At 40.9% G+C, this 23,921-nt stretch overlaps 1 protein-coding gene across 2 annotated transcripts in view; it reads right to left on the bottom strand.

The window, feature by feature from the left end:
• Positions 1–23,921, bottom strand: part of cntn3a.1 (contactin 3a, tandem duplicate 1) — a 124,232-nt gene that overhangs the window by 6,627 nt on the left and 93,684 nt on the right. For both annotated transcript variants that reach the window (XM_061681658.1, XM_061681667.1), the window contains 12 exons: positions 22,542–22,671; positions 20,976–21,126; positions 13,841–13,968; positions 10,711–10,886; positions 9,419–9,536; positions 8,317–8,475; positions 7,996–8,145; positions 7,464–7,534; positions 6,912–7,146; positions 4,854–4,969; positions 4,402–4,588; positions 3,257–3,369 (listed from right to left, as the gene is read on the bottom strand). In XM_061681658.1, coding sequence (XP_061537642.1) covers positions 3,257–3,369; positions 4,402–4,588; positions 4,854–4,969; positions 6,912–7,146; positions 7,464–7,534; positions 7,996–8,145; positions 8,317–8,475; positions 9,419–9,536; positions 10,711–10,886; positions 13,841–13,968; positions 20,976–21,126; positions 22,542–22,671 — 1,734 coding nt within the window. The remainder of the gene's footprint in view (positions 1–3,256; positions 3,370–4,401; positions 4,589–4,853; positions 4,970–6,911; positions 7,147–7,463; positions 7,535–7,995; positions 8,146–8,316; positions 8,476–9,418; positions 9,537–10,710; positions 10,887–13,840; positions 13,969–20,975; positions 21,127–22,541; positions 22,672–23,921) is intronic.

Raw genomic sequence — 23,921 nt, 5'->3', positions numbered from 1 at the left:
CAAGCATTGTACCGTATGTCAGGGAGGAGATAGGTTTAAACTGGGTTCTTCTTTGTGTCTTTGTCTTTGTGCATTTGCCTGCACAGGCGGACTTCTGCTGCATTTAAAAAAAAAAAAAATAAATCTGTAATTTATTTTAAAGGGGGAATGTTGTACAGTTTTGGGCTACTAGTTTATCGTATCTTTAGAGTGTAAACTATTAATATCCGCAATTGTAAAATAAATTTAGTGGGGCATCAATAAGTCACATTTTTTTGCTATTCACGGGGATTACTGTATTTTGTTGTATGAATGGTAACTGGTGGATGCACAGCTGGACTGTACATTCTGCCATCTAGTGGACGAGTGTTTAACAATTCTGCCTGTCAATATATACCACTGGCATAGATAGATGAACAAATACACATTATATGTAGTAACTAGACTTTACACCGATCTGATCGGCCTGATCGGTATCGGCCGATAATTAGCATTTTATGCTGATCGGCTCTAATGTCATAACTCGCCGATCCGATCAATGATGTCATTGATCGGCTCTGCAAAAGACATTTACTCCGCGTCGCCATCATGTACAGTATATTTGAATCCAAAAGATAGTTTATTTTTAGCCTTTTCGCGTGTCTTTTGACGTAGTACTGTAAATATCTGACCACTGCTGGCGGCGGTGTGGGACAGACAACACGTCTGAGACAGACACGTAATGTCTGGATAAGACTACAAAACAAAAATGTCAGACAACTGCAATAAAATATTGTATTACAATACTACGCCATCCCATTTTTTTTACGATCACTGGGCTTCATCTTGTCAACTCAAACATGACCAGATACACTCGTTACCATGGTGACGACAACAACAATGGATCGCGCCATGTGTTTATAAGAACAAAATGGGGAAAAACGTGTGTTGGTGGCCACCGGTGCTCGGGAGAGGACATTCGTTTAAGGCTTGCTTGACGTATGTTCACGTACCTTTCATACGATACGGCTCGCAAGCAGGCAACAAAACGTTATGTAGCCTAGTAAGCTAGTGCTAGGACGAACCATTGTAAGCGAACATGGAGGCATTGTGTCGAATCATGCTCTAACGTTTTGGTGTGTGTGAAGTAATTTAATTACAATAAAGTAATTTAATTACAGTAAAGTAATTTAAACTCGCTGATTGGCCCCAAAAATCCTGATCCTGTAAAGCCAAGTAGTAACTAAATAATCTTCAAACTGATTAAGTGACATTGGACAATTTCTCACAGCTCACCTGATGGTCTCTCATGGCACACTAATGCGCCGCAGTACACTGGTTTGGAATTGCTTGTCTAATGTGGTTTAATACAAGAGCTGTGTCCAAAAACATGCCCTTACAAAGATTAAGCAATTTTGTCAGAGAGGTAGTCATTGAATATGTTATTAAAGGTGCCATGCCATTTTTTTTTCATCATCTTTGATGTCCTTTTATTGGGTTTAAAATGCCCAGGGTGCCATTTTTCAAGCTATTCTAGTTGTTGTTTTTTTACGTCTGGCAATTAAGATGGCCAGATTTCTCATTAATATCCATCCATCCATTTTCTGAGCCTCTTATCCTCACTAGGGTTGCGGGAGTGCTGGAGCCTATCCCAGCTATCATTGGGCAGGAGGCGGGGTACACCCTGAACTGGTTGCCAGCCAATTGCAGGGCACACATAAACAAACAACCATTCACACTCACATTCACACCTAGGGGCAATTTAGAGACTTCAATTCACCTACCATGCATGTTTTTGGGATGTGGGAGGAAACCGGAGTGCGCGGAGAAAACCCACGAAGGCACGGGGAGAACATGCAAACTCCACACAGGCGGGGCCGGGGACTGAAGCCCGGTCCTCAGAACTGTGATAATTTTTAAATAATTAGTAAATAACTACATCACAAACACACAGCAATTTGATCCGGTCATTTTGCAAGCCTTATGCCGTTCATTGCCTTCTGCATTTAATTGAGAAATCACATAATGTCAAACTTAAACCATGTCACAACCATGTTTTGACCTATGTTATGCATAAAACAGTAGAAAAAAAGGAATTTGGATGTCATGGGACCTTTAAGGTATTTGCAGAACTGCCCATTGGGAGCTCACACCACTGAAAACTACAACCACAATTAGGCCTGTCACGAGAAAAAATTTTCAAGACGATATATCTTCCCAAAAACTATCACGATAAATGATAATGTTGTTGTTTTATAATGCCTCTGAAATCATGAAACATAAGGCTCGCCCTTATTATTTTGTATTATTTTATTGCTTTAAAATCAGTGTTGCTGTTATTATTATTGTTGTTGTTGTTATGATTCTAATTTCCTTTCTTGTTTCTCTATTAAACTGTTTTTCTTTAGTCTGTGATATGGATCTCCCTGGGTCTGAAATAAAGAATAAAGAGCTGCAAGACTAGTCTGCTTTACATGGAGCCTTCTATACCAATAATAATTGGTTTAAAAGCCCAAACTGGATAAAAATGCTCCATATAAAAACCTCAATTGGAATAAACAAGACAAATCCAAATGGAATTTCATTCGGTTTCACAGGGGTGGAATATTCCTTTTGCGAAAACGTTCAGAAGTAAATTTTCGCCATTCGGAATAGAGCCATGAAAAGCTAATGTCTCTGTTGTGTGAATCTACGCGCTGCGCACGGAGCAAGGTTGTGGAGTTTGGAGCATTGGACGGAGCCAACACCGACCGGCAAGATTGTACCGTTCTGCCGGTGTTCCATGAGCTAACTAGCGGCGAATGACTCAGCCGTCCAACTCTGTCGGCCCACTGCGTGATCCGCACGCTGGCTCGCCACAATAACGACAATATATCGAGTCCGGAAAAACTATCGTGTTCATTTTATTTATTGAATGACAGGTCGATACAGTAATTATCGTGACAGGCCTAACCACAATCATAGCAAAATATTCAGCATATATGTCACAGTGAGTCACCTGACAATGTGTTGTCCTTCTCATATTCAACTAATATAATCATATGAATAGGAAAAAATTGTATCCCCCTTGTTAGTGTTTTATTTGCTGTCTGTCATTGGTTTCACTTGCTGCTCTCAGGCCCGCCCCCTCCCTCTGTGCCAGCTAATCAACTCTTTACCTGCCCTTGCGTTACACTGAGATGTCTCTTGACTGTTTTTTTTGTTTGTTTGTTTTTACGCTTCTGCCTGCATTGAGTTACCATTGAAGTAATGTTGAGTTTATTCTTGTTGGTAAAGTGCAAGGCTTTACACTCATTACCTTGTAACCCGTAACTTCAGACTCATTGTCCAGAGCGTGTACTTGGTCCCAGCGCAGGATGACCTTGGAGTTGGAAGTGTTCCACATGATTTTGTTGGGGGCCTGACTGGGTGCTAGAGTGGGAGGGAGAAAGTTGGAGAGGGGAGGAGAAGAGGCGGTAGTGAGAGGATAAAAACAACAAGGCAGCCAATCAATAAACATTAAAGTCAAGAAGCAACTCAGCATGAAGGATATTTCCAATTAACAGCTGAACAGTGACTCAAGGGGTGTGGAAGTGGTGGGCTTTGATTTTGAGAGGGATGAGGTGACGAGACACATTGTGTGACAAATGTCAAAACCATTGTGATATTTGTTTGAGCTTTTTGACAAAAATACACATTGAGTACCATCCAACTATCTATTCCAAATGTAAAGTATAAACTAAACAGCTGTTAAACGCACTAGGCTTAAGAGTAATGGCTTAGTTGTAATGTAGGTCATCATTTTAGAATAGAAATTGGTGGATGGTACAAGATTTTCACTCCTGTTAGCTGGAAAACTAATACGGTCGAACAAGCTGTAGAAAGGGTTCAAGCAGGGTATAACAAATACATCTATGAATGAACAATGAACTGGTTTTAATTGTGGAAGGCGATCATTGTTAATATGCTGATCATCTAAACGCTGACAACGTTAGCATGTCAATAACTCCTCTTCCCTTCAGCCACTAACCTTCGGAGTAAATTGTTTCAGCTCTTTCACTAATTGTCACGGTCTATTTGTTATCTGATAAGACTTGGGAGGCTGGCTTTATTTAATGACAGAATTATAAAGGTTGAGACTCATACTCTGTTTCACCTTTCCAGTAGGCTCTTGCTGGTGTAACTTCTTCTATTTTATTCTGGGAAGGAAATATGTACGGTATCTAATATTGTCTGTCATCTAAAATAGAATTTAAAAAAAAAAAAAAAAAAAGGGAACTGCTCCTACTCTCCACATAAAACATGACATTCATTACCTGGAAACAGAGGGGGGGAATAAATAAATAAATTAATAAAAAAAAATATACATATACATGTATACATCACACACACACACGCAGGCACGCACGCACACACCAAATGGACAGAACTTTTCGCCAGTTACATTATAAAAGGGGTTCTTACGAGGTTTCTTGGTGGTGACATTGACAATGTTGCTCTGTGGACCCACTCCAGCACTGTTATAACCTCGGAGGGATATCAAATAGGTACTACTGCCCTCCAGATCCCTGATGTGCACTGAAGTCTTATTTCCCACCGTCCTAATCACACTGGCTGCCTCCTGCTTCTCCTTTACACCCCAGTACTGCAACTAAAAACACACATCACAACAAAAACTACACAATATTGCATCTATAACCCGCATGTAGACAGAAGAGCCATACCGTATATTGTGCTATAAACAGTATATACAGGTAAAGTGTATTAAATAAATACAATTAATTAATTAAGTATGGCTGTCCTCATCAATATACCAATGCACAAATAGTATTCTAATAAAAGCTAGAAAAAGTTAGGAGTTGTTCATTTTGCTTGTACAATTGCTTTTGTGTTTGTGGGCATGTGCTGTTTTTGACCTCATAGCCCAAGATGCGTCTGCGATTATTGGTCCAGGCCAGAGGCTTCCAGCTGACCTCCACCGTAGATGCTGAGACGCTCTTCGCCCTCAGCCTCCCTGGTGCTCTGCTGGGCTCTGAAATGTACACAAGACAGTCCAGATCGGAAAGAAGACATATATATTCTTTGCACCATTTTTACAATTTTTTTTATTTATTTATTTTTTATTTATAAAACTGCATATTGAATGGTTACTATGACGTTGACAACTGGAAGGGCACTGTGACATTTGAAGCTTTTCTAACTTTGCTAGTTTGCATAAAAGCACAGCAGCATGAATAAGATAAAGCATTATAATATATTACATTATAATAATGCAGCGTTGTGCATCGTAGTGAATTATATAATAATAGCCTTTTAAAATTGAGATCCTTTTAGTAGGGCTATTTTTAAGTTGTTGTAAATGTTAAATAAGGTTATCAGTAGTCCACAATTTAAGCGAGGATGCAGTGAACCTCTGTATCCCGGGTATATATTCCAGACCCAATAGATGACAATCCGCAAAAGACAGATCGTATTGAAAAAGTTTTCTTTATATAATTTTAACACAAGCACACATTTTAAACACATTTAAACTTATTAAAACACACTTTTAAACACAATGTAAATTGGAATGCAAAACACAACGCGTTTAGACAAACAAATCTTTTGAGTACCGAATGGAATCACTTTATGAAATGATTCGTTCTTTTCTCAGTTCAATTGAGCTGAGCGGCGAGAGAAACTCGGTCGCAAACGGCGCAACTTGCAGGGAGGCGATGGTGGCTAAACTCAGAGCGGGTACCAACGAGATGGCGTGCTCGTGGCCGTCTCAATCTAGCTGTGCAGCGGCTACGACAGTCGGTAAAAATGTCTTTTAGGGCTGGGCGATAAAACGATAAAGATACATATCGTAAAATAACTTTTCCTCAATAGACATACGAGACGCAGTTGACAGACTTCGATAGATTGCATTCGTCCGTGTCTTGACAGTTATTTTGGTTTTGTAAAGTCTCATTGCAAGCATTCACTGCAAATTATGTCTAGCGTACGTTCACACAAGACAGAGAATGCCACCAATCTATTTTACCACCAGCAAAAGTGCCACCCGCTAGAGCATGCTCAATGCAAGACTGCTATCCCAGACCCAAGTAAGGGCTAATCCCCCCCCGCCCCACCTCCCACCAAAAACAACATCTGTGCAGACCATAGAGTCCACTTTCTCTAGCACCATGCATTATGATGAAAAATCGAACACACACAGAAGTATGACAAATGCAGTAGCTTATTATATCACAAAATACATGCTACCAGTAGGCACAGTTGAAAATAAGGGACTCAAGTGGATGACAAAATTAATAGACCCTCGTTACCAACTCCCTGTGCATAAATTGGAACTGGAAAACTTGGAAACCAAGCTTTTTGCATGGTCAGATTATACATGTTTATGAATATACAGTCCACATTGTATTTGTTTGTCACAGTTGTATAATGTTCCATGTCATGTTCAACGTTTGACAGACAAATATTTAAATCAAAAGGTTCAGAGGATTGAAAACAATAGTGATTTGTTTTATATCATATCAATATACTGATATGAAAAATATGATCACGATATAATTTTCCCCCCATATCGCCCAGCTCTTTTGTGTTTACAAGAAACTGGCCCATTGTCCAGAAAAGATTGAGGACCGCTACCCTAGAAGAACAGCGCCAAATCAGCTGATTGCACAGTCCCTTTCCGTATTTAAGTTCATCCAGCGAGGTCGGTGGGTCAAAAAAAAAAGAGCACCAAGCAACAACCTCTGGTGCTCTCTTTTTCCCCTTTCTCTTTTTTTCCCCCGACCACAATTGTTATGTGCACCCCGGTCGATAAGAAAAAAAGGTATAGTCTGTGTTTCGTGGGTAAAAGGGGGGGCCTCAGTTTTACTGTATGTTCTGAGGCGAGACTCACTGTTACACACTACGCAGCACTAATCAGATGCGAAATGCTGCGTAGTTGCATGTGTGCGTGTTCATTTCACTACACTTGTACACACCTTCCTCTGCTGAGTAGATGGTAACCACTGGACTAAAAGGCCCTTCTCCATTGTTGTTGTAAACCCCAACTTTGATATAGTAAGATGAATAAGGGGGGATGCTCTCATTCTTGAAGACATATCTGGAGGCGTCAGGGGATGTGACAGCAGCCTGCATCCAACCCTGCGCGCCGAGTGGGCGGAAGGCTACCACATAGCCAAAACCGGGGCCGCTCTGGAGCTCCTCTGGAACAGGCTAAGAGAAGGATAAGATGAGTCCAGAGGGATGACTCAAGAAAGTGATCTATAAGCTATTAATACCAAACGAAATGCACCACTGGAATTTAGAGGAATACATCTGAGGTTGATGCTGAAAATGCAAGTACTTATCACCACGCACAAGTAGCTTTACACTGAGAAGTAAAAAATAATGTGACTATTCGAACAGAGCTTGCGTGTTCATCTTTATGTTACAATTCAGAGAGAGAAAAAAAGTGGAGAAAGTACAAAATGGGCAGAAATGTGTTTTCCTGAAACATTTTCCAATCACTCAGAAAAAAACTTCATGATTACCTCCCAAGTGATGACCAGTTCTGAACGTCCACCACCACCGCCATTCACTCTAGCCGGAGTCACCCTGGGAACTAAAATAATATAAACAGACACAATTAGATGCCTTGTGGCGTAAGATAACTTCTACACACACAGGACTATGGAGGGTGTGTGCAGAAGAAAACGTCACATTGACTCCAGTCTACTCAATGTGATGTTTTCATCAGTACAATCAGAGTAAGGCATTTCAGGCATTTCCTATTTGCAAACATATACAGTAAATGTAGCTGAAAAAAATTATGGGAAAATGCACACAATATAACCATCAATAAAATTCCAATTCATTCACTATTTATGCTTTATATTTTTTTCTTCTCAAAGGCAAGTGAAGCTGCCGAAGGTGGCCGACATCAGCATACGTATCTGTGGTAAACTTGTGTATAGTCTGCATGAGTGAGCAAGTTGCATAATAGATAGATTCAGGATATCTATTGCTGTGCTTAATGCATTGAGTCTTGAGACTAATTGATTAAGAGTAAGTAGTGGTACGTACTTGTGTCCTTGGTGCGGGCCTTTCTAGAGGCTTTGCTGGGCTCTCCTGTTCCAATGCTGTTGGTTGCCAGTACTCTGAACTCGTACTCCACCCAGGGATTCAAGTCAATTACAGTGGCCGACAGCTGCTTTCCGTCGAGCAGCTCAGGAACTACAAGACATTACACCACATTACCTTTCATCAAAACCCTTAAGGATCCGCCCCTGAGCTGTCAGTGAGGTATTTACTCTTTTCATATGTGACTTTTCAAAATGAGACCTGTCCTGCCTCCTCCTCCTTTATTTATTTATTTATTTAATGATTTAGATGAAAGCAACCTACCAGTGGTAATTGCTTGCCACCCAAGAGAGAAGGGCGACCTGGCCTGGATGGTATATCTTAGAATGGGGCTGTGGTTGTCCATTCCAGGTCCCCAGGTCAAAAGTGCTGTGGTCTCTGTCATCTCACTCACTTGACAGTCCACAGGGGGGCCTGGAGGACCTTCAGGAAAACAGGGTGTGAATTTAATTTCCAAAGGGGCAACATGAGAAACTGGAATGATTGTCAAGGGGCACAGCAACATGCTAACCTCAATTGTGTTCCATATTAACTTAATGAATGTATTAGATAAAGCATTAAATTGTATTGTTTCAAAAAGCTGCTACTTGGTATATGTTGTTAAAATTTGAAACAAATATATCATTGATTAACATTACATCACTACTGAATCAACATATATATATATATTTTCTTTTTTTTTTACTTTTTTTTTTTTTAATTTTTTTTACAGTCTGCATCATTTTTTTTCTATAGGTTGAAAGTGTGCTGACCAACCACTAACTCATATATAAGCCATGCCCAATTGGGACTCCAAAATCATTATCAGTTCAAATCCCCCTCTTCCTTCCACCAAGCACTAAATAAGAATGTTGTTAACTTGAGGACCACTGTCGGCATTGTTGCTGGTCAGTTTTTTGAAATAGTTGTTAGAAGCACCAGAAAAGTTGCAAAATATAGGGACAATGTCGCTAAGTCGGCAACGCTGAAGATACAAGTCGTTGCTTTTGCCCGCTTGTACTGTCCACACACGTGCACATTACAAATAAAAGAAAGCAACAATTTCAGAATAACATTTTTGAATACGGTTTTCATTTTATTTTGACTTCATAAAGACTGCGAGGGCTGATCATAAAATTTGGACGGGCCGGATGTGGCCCGCTTGCTGTACTTTGTACAAAAGTGAGTAACTGAGTCAATTGATGCACGTTTTTCAAGATGTAGAGATGATATAACATAACATCATTCAAAGTAATAAGGAAAATACTTGAATGAGATTTTTTCTTACTCAAAAGTTTTCTCTCTCTTGTGCAATACTGTATATCTATATGCTTTTAAATTACAAACAATTTGATTAGATTGACATTTAGTAAGAGGGGCATCTTACCTCTAACCACTACATCAGTGGCAATAGACACACTGTCCACCTTGGTCTGAACTGCACATGTATATTTCCCAGCATGCCTCAGCTGAATATTCCGGATCATTATGTCCCCGGCAGAGCGCTGTCAAAACATTTCAGGTCAGTTACTTTAATTCTAACTTTAACTTTAAATATTACTGTTTTGGGGGATTTTTGGTTTTCAATTTGTGAAATTCTGGTAGTGAAAGCAATGTGGTGGGCGCTCAGAACTGGTCATCACTTGGGAGGTAATCATGAAGTTCTTTTTGTGCGTGATTGGAAAATCTTGTGTTTTCCTGAAATAAAATTTCTGCGCATTCTGTACTTTCTCCACTTTTTTTTTCCTCTGAACTCTAACATTAAGATTAACGCTCAAGCGCTGTTCGAATAGTCACATTCACACAAAGGGTATTTATTTCTCTTATTGTAAATAACAAGCTCAGACACTGAAACATACAGTAGCATATTGCATATCGTATATGGCATGTTTTCATTTTCAAGTAGCAGCTGCACCTTTTAGAAGTTGAGGTATTTTGCATTACAGTTTTAATAATACTTAATGAAAAATTGACATAATTTTATCCATCTGATATAATTTATTATTATATTCTTGACTATGAACAATTATTAACTTCTCAGGGAGCTTGCCCCTTGTCTTCTCACCGTGTGACCCTACTCACTATGCGGTATTTCCCACAGCATGTTATTGAGCCGAATGCAGTGGGGTCAAGGGTTTAAATGAAGAGCAGGGCAACACAGATTACTCGGCTATTATTGACTATGATCATGTTGAATGCAAAAAAAAAAATAATCTAATGAATAAAGAGGGAATGATAAAGATGCCAGCAAATCATAATTGCTTATCCTTTTAGAGACAAACATTGTTATTTGATAATCAAGTGTTAGGCCTGGCTGTACACTGCATAATGAATTAACTGGCTGTTGCTCTATTACCAACTGAACAGACAAGCAGAGAGCCCTAAACACTTTTCTGTATTCTTCTACTTGTAATAAGCAAACCATGAATACGTTGCTCGCTGATGTATGAGATAAAATAATCTGTAAAATGATAGAGATGGAATCAATAGATCTTTTTATCTTAATAGAAACGAGCTTCCTCAAGAGTCAAACTACTGTACATACTGTTGAGTGCATATATATATATATATATATATTTATTTTTGGTTTTGGGGGGGGGGGGGGGGTGTCACATATATTCGGCTATATTCAGTAGGTCAACCCTCAGCATTTATTGTATGTGTGTGTGTTCCACTTACACCCCCGACTCTTTCAAAATAAGCCCCAGCACTGCCAAAGTGGATGAGCTGCTCGTTGAAGAACCATGTGAACTTGAGATCCAGTGAGGGGTCATGATACACCTGGCATGGCAGCACAATGCTTTCCCCCACCGTCACGTCCAGATGACCAGCTGGGCTTGTGATCACTGTTGGCTCTGGAAACATGGCGCACTGGTTAAGAAAAATGCTCAAAAAGATGTTTTCCCACAATCATGATTTGCACACTTTTTTGCCCGACTTTTCGAGTATGGATCTAAATCCTCATCTTTTTGATGCCTACTTTTTTTTGTTATGCTCCATAAACATTTGACTGTAACTGTAAGAAACACCACCACCCTTTACCTGCTCCCTCCACCACCCCCAAAAAAGTATTATTTATTTTATTCCTGTGCCAGATATTCAGTCAACCCAGAATAAATTATATTTGGTTTGCCAGTGAGTAAATATTGTACCTCTTATGCGAGTTGCATAACTTAAGGCGTGTTCCTACATAGTGGCACGGTGGCCGACTGGTTAGAGCGTCAGCCTCACAGTTCTGAGGACCCGGGTTCAATCCCTGGCCCCGCCTGTGTGGAGTTTGCATGTTCTCCCCGTGCCTGCGTGGGTTTTCTCCGGGCACTCCGGTTTCCTCCCACATCCCAAAAACATGCATTAATTGGAGACTCTAAATTGCCCGTAGGCATGATTGTGAGTGCGAATGGTTGTTTGTTTCTATGTGCCCAGCGATTGGCTGGCAACCAGTTCAGGGTGTACCCTGCCTCCTGCCCGATGACAGCTAGGATAGGCTCCAGCACGTCCGCGACCCTAGTGAGGAGAAGCGGCTCAGAAAATGGATGGATGAATGTTCCTACATATGTGTCACTATTCTACTGGAGTAGAAAGAAGAAAAGAAGAAAAATAAACTCGCTCTGCACTGCAATTCAAGTCTGTGTCACTACTTTCTTTAATCTTTATTCTGTCTCATATGGACTTCTCACTTAACTGCACCGAGAAGATAATAGAGCCTAGGCTGAGAGTCCGGTGAGCAGTGAATCATGCATATATGTCATAAGTATCTAATAGACATAGGAGCCAATGCAGCATGTCAGGGGGAGTAAAGGTCTATATGCAGCTCTGTCAAAACAAGGCGAGTTGTTTATCTGGGTGCAGCTAAGGAGAACTGGCTGGTTGTGGTGGTACATTCTAGGTGAGTCCGGACAAAGTTTCAGCACAGGATGCAAAATAAGAAAAACTTTCTACCGTTGATAGCAGAGGTGTCACGCTCGTTTCCTGTTACGAAATCACAAATTGGCTTCCTTATTCACAACACACAACATTCTTCTGCACACCATAATCCTCATCTAGTACAGTTCTGTTTTTATTGCTCTGAACGTCTTTTACAACCTAGATTTTCATACTTGCTATAGAATTAGCATAGAAATTATTGCAAATTTTGCGCTTATGCCTCAGTATGATCATTCTGATCATAGCCTCAATGCTATGTCTGCAGTTTAATTTCTCATTTGGGAGGAACACAGAGCATGACATGAACTCCAGACGGTAGAATGATTTACACTACACAAAGGCTCTCAGAAAGGCTTAAAAGAAAGTGTTTAGGTTTTTTTTTTTTTAAATCATCCTTTTACTAATTTAACGATTGGATCAAAAAGTCACAATCTGATTAGAATAAAGTCATAATTTTAACAAGTGAATGTCAAAATTCTCACTCAAATAAACACAACAGTCTAGAAACAGCAGGTACTATCTCTACAGCAGAGGCGTGCCACCCAGTACACAAAACAGGTATATTATAGCTTTACATATTAAAAACCATTCTGGTTGATGTGTGAACAAGCCCAACAAAAGAAGTGATTCCAGTCTGTGTAGTTTACTCACCATGTAACACAGGTAGACATTTTGCAAATTTGCAAGCTTATAATACACTTTTATAAATATACACGCATACAGATGATCTATTTGTTACCCAATTTCACATGTAAAGAGAGGAACTGGGGGTGTAGGGAGGAATAGTTGGGCTTCTGTGCAAGCGTATTTGCAATTCAAAGTGAATGTGAAGAGGAATCACCAAAGGGCACGCTAATAGACCACTGTTGTCGACTCTGCTCTTTATAACGACCCAGAGATCTTATTGCACACCAGAGATGTGTTTATTTAGAAGGTTGAAAAAAACTGTCATTGTCCGGAAAAAATAATTAAACATTTAGGCAAATAAAATGCAATCAGCCTTTGGCTTCCTGCACCCTTTGCCCATCAACTAATTGAAACCTATATGTGTCATTTAAGAGGCCAGAGTGTACCTGCACACTTTGTCTGATGTGTGCGATTTTGGTGTCATTTGAAACACAACATTGGCTGATTGTCAAGCAGGTCTTGCACATATGACAAGCTGTTTTGATCTGAGTTCTCCTTGAATAATTATAACTCACTGATACAGTATGTGATGTTTTGCTGCAGCTTCTCAATCGTAAAACAGAAATACTCAATGAAAACAAGTAGTCACTTTTAATTAGACTGTATATCGTTTCGTGGCTACGATCTGGCGCAATGAAATGTGCCGTTCCAGTCTGCAAACCAACCACAGAAGTAACGGCAAGGACTTTCTTTTTTGTGAGAGTTTTTGATTTGATCAGTTTAGAATTGTGTCGTAAATGTGTTTTTATGCAAATATTTACTTTAATTATGGCTTCACTCCTGCATTAGCACAGTTTAGTGATAAAGACTATGCTGTGTTCTGACTTACAGGTACGTACAAACTCAGATTACGTTGGTGTAGTACTAATGAAAACTCAGTCGCAAGCCAAGGACACCCTACCCTGTATGTATGGTATGGTCGTGTCATTTGGGCACAGGGTTGAAGTATTTTTACTTGGAATTATTATCTAATTCCTTGTTAATGTTCAAAGCGAAGGAAGATTAATCCATTCATGATCCATTCATTCATCCATCCATCCATCCACCGTTCCAATTTCTACAGCGCTTGCCCTCATTGGGGTCACAGGTGAGCTGGAGCCTATCCAGCTGACTTTGGCTTTGGGCAGGAGGCAGGGTACACCCTGGACTGGTTGTCAGTCATTCTATTTTATCAGTCTCATAAAATAGAAGTTTTTACCTTTAACCAAAAGGCTGCCGGCGCTGCTGGCGACGCCAAACTGGTTTCTGGCTACGCATGTGTACAGACCAGCATCAATTTTCGACACATTGGAAATACGAAGGTTCCCATTATCCAAGACAGTAACTCTGTGAGAAATCATAAACACAGACACATATACACACAGTTAATACAACGTTTATAAGGCATATCTCATTAAGCCCATTGACAGCATCAGTGTTGGTTTAGGGAACTTTAACTGAAATTTAGCCATGCTTGGGCTAACGTGCATGGTCATGCCGCTGCAATGAACAAGCCCACGGTCCTAAAGGATTTTAAATTGAGCCTGGAGTTTATCTCAGTAAATTTTAATTGGCTCCCTGTGCTGCAGTGTGACAGAAGTAGGACCTCAGCAATAAGTGTTACGGTTTGATTTTGCTGCACTGACTTGATAAGAACAGCGCACTTCACGGGAAGATGTACTCACACCATGTAACTCCACTTAAATTGCTAATACAGTATGTAGATTTTTGCTCCATAAGTCATATATACACAAAGTGATGTAGAATGTGTGCACTCACCCTGTATGCAGTATGATATTCATAAATTAAACTTGTTCCAGTCCAACAGTTGCACTGTATACTCTCACTGTACCGTTAAGGACAGAAATAAATAGTCCATCCTTATTTTGTAATGTCATGAATAAAAAAATTCCCTGGGTAAAATTCACTCAATTACTGTTTATTGTGGTACCACAGCATTTATGAATATTAACGACTTAAAGCTGAGATAAACACAGAAAGACAAAAGAGAAAAATCACCTTCACCAGTTATTGAAATTGATTCAATTATTCCTAATAAATGTCAGTGAACTCTCAGGAGGAACAAAGTCAACCTGCTTGGCTGCGTGGCAATAAAAGAAGGGTTAGCCTTTACAACAGATTGTCCCAGCAAGTGACAACAAAGAATCTCATTTCAACTGTCGGCATCATCAGTCAAGCCTGGCGGATTTCATCTGACGCAGCGAGTGTGCTTGTGCCGGTTTACATGTCAATGAGCTGCTGTAGTGAAATGTAACTTTTAATGTTTTCCATGGGACATCTTTGGGATTTTAATAAAGTATTCAAACACTGGTTGATTGCAACTCACACTACACCATTCACGTAACACAATTCATATTTCCCAGGGGAAAACGCTAAATGGTATGTAACATTTAACAGTGGTATTACTGTAATTTCTCCTGTATAATCCGTACCCCCCCCCCCCCAAAAAAAAAATTGTCAAAAGTCAATAGTGCGCATTATACAGCGGTATAGGGGCAAATGGAAAAAAACTTTCAGCATTTTATAAATGTATGCCGCCATCTAGTGGTTATGAAAAAGGTGTAGCCTATACTTTCATGCCAATATGACAGGGGTATGTACATATGAATGCATATATGTAGAGTTGTGCTCATAAATCTACATACCCTGGCAGAATTTGTGAAATGTTTTTTTTTTTTTTTTTAAATATGACTGATAACTGAACATCAATCCATCCATCCAGCCATCCATTTTCTACCGCTTATTCGGGTCGGGTCGCGGGGGCAGTAGCTTTAGCAGGGACGCCCAGACTTCCCTCTCCCCAGCCAATTAATCCAGCTCTTCCGGGGGGATCCCGAGGCGTTCCCAGGGCAGCCGAAGGACGTAGTCTCTCCAGCGTGTCCTGGGTCGTCACCGGGGTCTCCTCCCGGTGGGACGTGCCCGGAACACCTCACCAGGGAGGCGTCCGGGAGGCATCTCAGATTTGGAGGTGATGATTCTCATCCCAGCCGCTTCACACTCGGCTGCGAACTGCTCCAGTGAGTGTTGGAGGTCACGGCTTGATGAAGCCAACAGAACCACATCATTTGCAAAAAGCAGAGATGCAATACTGAGGCCACCAAACTGGACCCCCTCTAAGCCTCGGCTGTGCCTAGAAATTCTGTCCATAAAAGTTATGAACAGAATCGGTGACAAAGGGCAGCCTTGGCGGAGTCCAACCCTCACCGGGAACGAGTCCGACTTACTGCCGGATATGCGGACCAAACTCTGATTCCGGTCGTACAGGGACCGAACAGTCCGTATCAGGGGGTTCAGTACCCCATACTCCCGAAGCACCCTCCACAGGACAGGACACAGGTCGAACGCCTTCTCCAAGTCCACAAAACACATGTAGACTGGTTGGGCGAACTCCCATGCACCCTCGTGGACCCTGCCGAGGGTGTAGAGCTGGTCCACTGTTCCACGGCCAGGACGAAAACCACACTGCTCCTCCTGAATCTGAGATTCGACTTCCCGACGGACCCTCCTCTCCAGCACCCCTGAATAGACCTTACCAGGGAGGCTGAGGAGTGTGATCCCCCTGTAGTTGGAACACACCCTCCGGTCCCCCTTCTTAAAAAGGGGAACCACCACCCCAGTCTGCCAATTCAGAGGTACTGTCCCCGATGTCCACGCGATGTTGCAGAGGCATGTCAACCAGGACAGCCCCACAACATCCAGAGCCTTTAGGAACTCCGGGCGAATCTCATCGAACTCCGGGCGAATCTCATCGTGGAGCTTTTTAACTACCTTGGTGACCTCAAACTAAGAGATAGGAGAGCCCGCCTCAGAGAACCCACACTCTGCTTCCTCATGGGAAGGCGTGTCGGTAGAATTGAGGAGGTCTTCGAAGTATTCTCCCCACCGACTCACAACGTCCAGAGTCGAGATCAGCAGGGCCCTATTCCCACTATACACAGTGTTGGTGGTGCACTGCTTTCCTCTCCTGAGACGCCGGATGGTGGACCAGAATTTCTTCGAAGCCGTCCGGAAGTCTTTCTCCATAGCCTCACCGAAGTCTTCCCATACCCGAGTTTTTGCATCAGCGAACACCAAAGCTGCATTCCGCATGGCCAGCCGGTACCCATTAGCTGCCTCAGGAGTCCCACAGGCCAAAAAGGCCTGATAGGACTCCTTCTTCAGCTTGACAGTATCCCTCACCGTTGGTGTCCACCAACGGGTTCGGGGATTGCCGCCACGACAAGCACCGACCACCTTACGGCCACAGCTCCGGTCGGCCGCCTCAGCAATGGAGGCGCGGAACATGGTCCACTCGGACTCGATGTCCCCCGCCTCCCCCGGAACATGAGCAAAGTTCTGTCGGAGGTGGGAGTTGAAACTCCTTCTGACAGGGGATTCTGCCAGACGTTCCCAGCAGACCCTCACAATACGTTTGGGCCTGCCAACGTCGGACCGGTATCGTCCCCCACCATCGGAGCCAACTCACCACCAGGTGGTGATCAGTTGACAGCTCCGCCCCTCTCTTCACCTGAGTGTCCAAGATAACTGAACAACAACCATCATTAATTTCTTTATGGTTATGTTTTGTTTTGTTTTATGATAATGCTTTTCTGAAATGCTTGACCGTTTAATGTGAATCCCATTAAAATAAAATTAAATATCTCTCGCCTGGGCCTTTATGTTTTCTATAAAGAATTGTACCCATCTTACAAATTCTGCCTTTTGATATATGGGTGGAAGCAAAATCATGCATTGTAAATATGCATCATACATACGTAGAAGGGTTTTACAGAATTTTTAGGTCAACTTTGGGGGTGCGTATAATACATGGGTGCGCATTATACACAAGAAATTAAGGTACTTGTTTTGTACACATTATGTATGTTTATTTCCGTGTTGCTGAATCCCAAATTGTTGTTTGTGTAACTGTTTATGTACATGTTGGCCGTGTACGCACGCAGGTTGTTTCAGTTGATCAGTAAATGTAAACATCTGAAAATACATACAGTACAAATAGACTAAAAATGACCTTCAAAGTACTGTTGTGATGTTACAAATAAAACTGACCAATGCGCTGTACCCACAAAAAGATCTCTATGGCAGATGCAGTGGACAAATAACAATAAATCTAGTGTATCATTGTGGAATCCAATAACTGAGATGCTGCTTCCAATAACCTAGCTTGTAGCAGGAGCAGCTTTTTTAAGCATTGTGGTGTCAATATGGTCTTGAATTGAATTGAATGTGTGCTGCAAACACCTTTTGGTAAAACTTTAAAATGTGTTTATTTCCCTCAAGATTGAGCAAAAAGACTTGAGTAGGATATATTTGGTTATCTTCAAACATGTAAGGGAAAGTAAACAAAGGAGAATTGGTTTGGAAATTAAGAGTCATTGCAAAATCATTGTGTTAGCATCACTGAAAAACAGGCTGTTATCCACTGCAGAAAAATCAAAAATCACTGAGGGAACGATCATGCTCACTTATCGTGTAATAGCTGATAATAATAATTTACAGAGAATGAAAAAAAAACAAAAAAACGATGGCTGGTCCCTAAACTCTGATCTCCAAAGAGTAGAGAAAAATCCTTGACAGGCATTAATAACATAAAACCTTGTTCAGGATGAACTGCCTCAGCTAAGTAATCGCCTCTTTTTGAATTTTTTAATTGACTAGCTATTATTTTTATCTCAGATATTACAAAGAAGCTGCAACCGTTAATTCCTCTGAGCACAGATTTGAATATAAATATGTGTTCCTTAGTGAGTAAATTATCAGGGAGCTAAACAACACGTGTGCCATTGGCATGTTCGATGGGAGCAGACAAAGTTCGCTTTTAATCTACAAGCCATTTCTTCAGTAAGAGGTTGTGCCAACTTCATCAAATTCTATCCCATCAATTTTTGATACTGCCTCTCCACCCTGATTGTACAGCAATTTCCTGAACACATTTGGATTCATTGAAATTAATTACCCGGCTCAAGCTGCCATTTTATGCTCGAAACTGCATATGAGACAGTAATGGGGTTAAGCTAATATTTCAAACATAACTTGCTTAAAAATAAGACGCTGAACACGCCTCTTTAATATATACCTTGAAGGCAGGTTTTCTCCTCAGCAAGCTTGAAATGATGATTCAAGAGAGAGATATGATGAGCATTATCTATCTGGAAGGCTTTCACTTTGTTCTTCCTCCTGTCAAATATTGCACTACAGCAATTAACAGGAGCGGGGAAATTTGTGACGCACATAAAAGACTAAGTAGTGTGATACAGTAAATGGGCACTTTTCGACCTTATTGGTGGGTGTTAAAGTGAGCTACAGGGTGCAATCTAAAAGCTCAGTCTGTCTCTCCATGGTGCAACAAAAAATTATCATGCTATAGATAAAAAAAAAAAAAAAAAATTAATTTGAACCGCTTAAGAAAGATTGCCTAGTTAAACACTTTACTACTGGGATATTCCGGCATGATTTCCTGTTTATTATAGGCAGGGCATGTGAGAACATGTGAGCAGGCGTTATATCTGCTGAGGTACAGGATATTTAGCAAAACATTCTTAAATATAGTGGTGCAATTTAGAATGTACTGATATATTCCTGAGCGCTATTGCCAATATTGCTTTACGAATCGAGGCAGTGATCAGCAGTGAAATCAAATTAGGTAGGTACTTTCACATTAACCTCACAACTCTCCACATATAGTAAATGCCAAGACTATCTTGTTATATATGCATGCCATAAAAGTGGAGGATTATTATTTACTCATCAGATTTTACCTTATTCTTAGCTAGTTTGTACCTCTCTGCTCCACATCCTTGAAAACATTATCCCTGGAAGATTAGAAGGAATTATGGGTATTTTAGTTCAGCCAGTGGGATGGATTACTGATGTGCCGCTGCTGTAATAGCATTGGTAGCAGACTCATTTCTGTGCAGTGGAAACTAAATTCTAACGAGCGAGGAAGCAGGGAATAGGCTTGCAAGGGATGCTGCAATAATGTCAAAGTCTACATTTGGTATGCATCTCACCCACTTGAGTATAAGGCTGTAATGTTCAAACTGGAATGGCAAATGTCGCCATTTGGGTGCCGTTGCACATAGCCATATGTCTGCATTTTCCTTTGAATGTTTAAGAAGATAATAAAGCTGCAAGGTCGGTCGATCATTTCACAGCACACGAAATAATCTTGGTGCTGATGTTGCTGCTCCGCCTCAAAATAAAACATCTTACAGCTGTAACCGCAGCGTCTTTGGCTGGCATCGGTATTTATTATCAGATCAGCCTTTCAGTTTTCTCAACAATCAGTTTAACTGCAGGTGAGATATGACTACAACTGCACCCACACTATGGAGAGGATGGATACCTCAGTCAAGAAAAGATGCTGAGCCAGCTGAGCAATTAATCCCGCATAGAATGAGAAATGTGAATCAGTGCAAGTTGCAGCAGGTGTCCTTTACTTCTTGCTGGCAAATTCCTGCACATGCACCAATATTTCCTAAACATGGAAATGCATCACTGACTGATTTGCACATTTTTTATGAATAAGGAGGAGGAACAATAGGATAGGATGAGAACGATAGGCCTCCTTAGGCCCCTTGAAGGTGCAAAAAAAGTTATTATTATTATTACTACATAAATACCATAAATTACGAGCCATACAGTCTTGTATTGTTTCCTGTCTACTTCCTACCTCAAATAGTTAGAAGTTTAAAGCCATCCTCCACTGCAGCTTTAATAGCGAGGAAATTCAAGGAATCCTGAACATTTACCACATGGAACTTCGATAATTGTCTCCTCCTTGGGAGCAATGTCTGATTAACACTTTATCTTCCTGTCTTTCCCTGCGTACTGAAGTATTGCATTGATCTGCACAACCTGATTTCTAATAAAACAAGGTGTCCGGCGAGCTCCCTCGGTAGGTTATTCCGCAGCTTGTCATCGATCGGCACCTTTTGGGGATTTTTGTATTTCGTACATGTCTCACTGGTTGCCTACATCATCGTCTGCCTTGTGTTCAAATAACCCTGCAGATCTTACATACTGCTAATGAGTTGATGGATCAGCAGTCTAAGAATGGCCAATTACCTTTTGTAAACTGTAGAAGTTTGCTCTTAAGGGCTCCTGGCTGCACTATCAAGTTAAATAGAAAATGTGGAATGCAAAAGAGAAAGGAATAGCGTGCAAAATGTGTTAAGATATTCAAATGGCACTGTGTTTGCTGTGGTTCTGTTCTTTGCAGTTTGTCAACATGAATATAAAGTACACAACAATAAAATAACATGTTGATGAAATGTGGTTCTACAAGGAAAGCAGCCAACTGCTGCTCAACACACATTCACATGGAACCCCGGTACCTGTGGCTCTCTCTTAAGGCTTCTTTTCCTTTCTTCCATGAAATCACACCCCAGGGAGACATCCTGGGCTTGCATTCAATCAGGACATCACCGCTCTGTCGGGCCAGAGTTTGGGCCTTCAACAAATTCTGTGCGAAGTCTGGGGCGATGGCTAGAAAAGAAAGTAAAAACAGTGTAGTCCAGTGAAATAAACTAAAGAGGAAAAAAAGACTCAGAAGGTTTGGATTACTGTTGCAATGAAGTAAGGAGTAGAGAGTATGTGAGAGAGCTACGACATTAGTGTGAAGGAGCAACTAAAAAAATCTATTATGTAGGCCGGGTGTCACATCCCTTTCTTTTAATACTTACTGTATATACTCTTGCTTGCCCACAAGACGCATTCACACATGCTCACACAGCCACAATCATTTTAAGATGATATTAATGACAAAGAGAGTGGGTTTTCCGATTCCATGTACAGTATTCCCTTGAAATGGACATTATACATGAAGAATGAGGGCTGTGAGGCAAAAATAAAAGAAAGCAAAATAAGAGGGAGCTTTCCTTGCTGCTCTTTAGGCCTAAATTACTGAGGTGCCGTCATATCACACTGTTTGGTATGCGTTCAAGCTCTGCAGAAATCACTTCAAAATCCGCACAAAACCTGGTGCCACAGACATATGAGGTATGTCAGGAAGGTTCCAGGATTGGTGTCACAAAAGATATATTTTAAACTACAAACTATGAGTTTTCCCCTTCAGTGCGTGCCAGACCATCAACCAGCAGGTCTACAGCGAGCCTGCTACATTTGCTTCGTCCATTGCACGAGAAGAGGCGAGAGTTGAGGAAGGATCACTCGTGGCTACGTCACGATGACAACTCACAATGCCCTCAGCATCCGACAGTTCCTGACCAAGACAAACATTGCTGTGCTGGAGCAATCTCCCTACTCACCCGACCTGGCTCCAGGTAATTTTTTTTCATCTTTCCTTTTTTCAAAAGGGTCGTCAAAACGACCTGTTTTGAAGACTGGATGAAATCAAAATGGCTGTGACAAAAGAGCTACAGAGGATCTCTGAAGATTCCTTCCAGGAGTGCATGAAGACATGTCAGAGCAAGCTGGGAAAGTGCGTTAGACTCCAGGGGCATTACTTCAAAATGGGAAAACTTGTAGTTTGTATTTAGAATATATCTTTTGTGACGGCACTCCTGGAACTTTTCTGACACACCTTGTAGTTGAGCACCTGCCAATGCGGTGTGTGCCATACACAATAACATACACCATAAGACAGGTTTTGCACTGCATCGGTGCAAAATACCTGCATTTGGTCCCCAAAATGACAGATTGTGCCTGTATCTGACAAGGATGCAAAAGGTGTTCCTAACACAGTACAATATTATTAAAGCTGTAGACACGCATGTGATTGATTCAAATTCTCACAACAAACATTAAATGATGATGATGATGCAATATTGTATAAAATTCCTACCAAATTTTTAGTAGAACTGGATAAGGAGTTACAGTTACTTTGAGACCATGAGAGCAATTTTTCTGAATATATTCTGAGTGATCGATCGCCTTCTTACCTATGACTCGAAGCTCAGCATTGGTGAAGACTCTCCCATGCTTGTTCTCAGCCACACACTGGTAGGTTCCAATGTCAGCCAGATTTAAGTTTCTGATGGTCAACACTCCGTTATTCACCTGAATTCGGTCCTACTCAACACATATACACAAAAGGCATTTACTTACAGATATGAAGGAAATTTCATGTACCGGTACAATAGTATTATTTGAATTAAAAGGTCAATTGTCTTGGCCTAAAATTAAACCTGGAACTTTGCTGCTCTCAAAGATATATCTGTAAACACAGTCTTGCCTTCTGGTATCAACATTTCACAACTACATTTTTTGTAGTTGGACATTTTGAATGTAACTAAGGTGGTCACATACATAGACACACTGGCAATTAGTTGATATACTGATATACTGCTTTGCTGACTGACCTTTGAATTTATGTAAACCATCCAGAGAGGAAACTTATAAACAGCCCAATTAGTGCCACATTGGCATCACAAAATAAAGTAGTTGCTTATCCGAGAGCACATATTACCGCAAGGTAGGTAATTAGTGCTATATTTAGACAGTTTTGTTTCATTCTGATGAATAACCTGATTTAATTCAAGTGTTAGCGATATTTTTCCACACCTAGTGGGTGGTAATTGAAAAGAGTGCTAATTTTCTTCAGTCTTAATAGCCCCATGGTGGATTGATGTAACCCCCCACTGTCTAACAAAGCACTGACATTATCAAACAGGAGTTGACATCACACCTCAAAGGAATTTAACTTTCCTACTGGGGATTGAGGTACTTCATTTAAAATAATTCCAAAAATGTCAACACAACAAAGGTCACTTCCACCTTACACTTTGTAACTCCAACTCAGTATGCCGTTGTTGTAATTGCTTTTGTCCCAGTGAATATTCCCGGACTCGCTAAAGTCGCACAAAAACTAGACTTTACACCGATCTGATTGGCTTGATCGGTACTGGCCGATAATTAGCATTTTATGGTGATCGCCATGTCATAATTCACCGATCCAATCTGTGACGTCATTGATCAGCACCGCAAAAGACATTTACTCCGCGTTGCCATCGTGTACATTCATTCATTCATTCATTTTCTTCCGCTTATCCTGTATGTACTTCCTGCCATCTAATAGAAGAACATTTATTTGTTCTGTCTGTCACTATGCCTCACTGGCATAAATAGAGGAACAAAGATACATTAGTTCTTGTAAATGAATCATTTTCTAGCAGTTAAGTAACAGACAGAGATTAAAGAGATCTGTGTAAGTGCATGAGCTGGTGTCACAATGCCATTGTGAACCACTGCCCTGATTAAAAAAAAAAAAAAAAAAAATCACAGACTCGGTTGAGGCCCTATTACAATCTCTTTAATGGTAG

The sequence above is a fragment of the Phycodurus eques genome, chromosome 1, assembly GCF_024500275.1.
Source record: "Phycodurus eques isolate BA_2022a chromosome 1, UOR_Pequ_1.1, whole genome shotgun sequence".
In the NCBI taxonomy this organism is placed as follows: domain Eukaryota; kingdom Metazoa; phylum Chordata; class Actinopteri; order Syngnathiformes; family Syngnathidae; genus Phycodurus; species Phycodurus eques.
The sequence above is the reverse complement of the archived record's forward strand: the minus strand, read 5'-3'. Positions and strand labels throughout refer to the sequence as shown.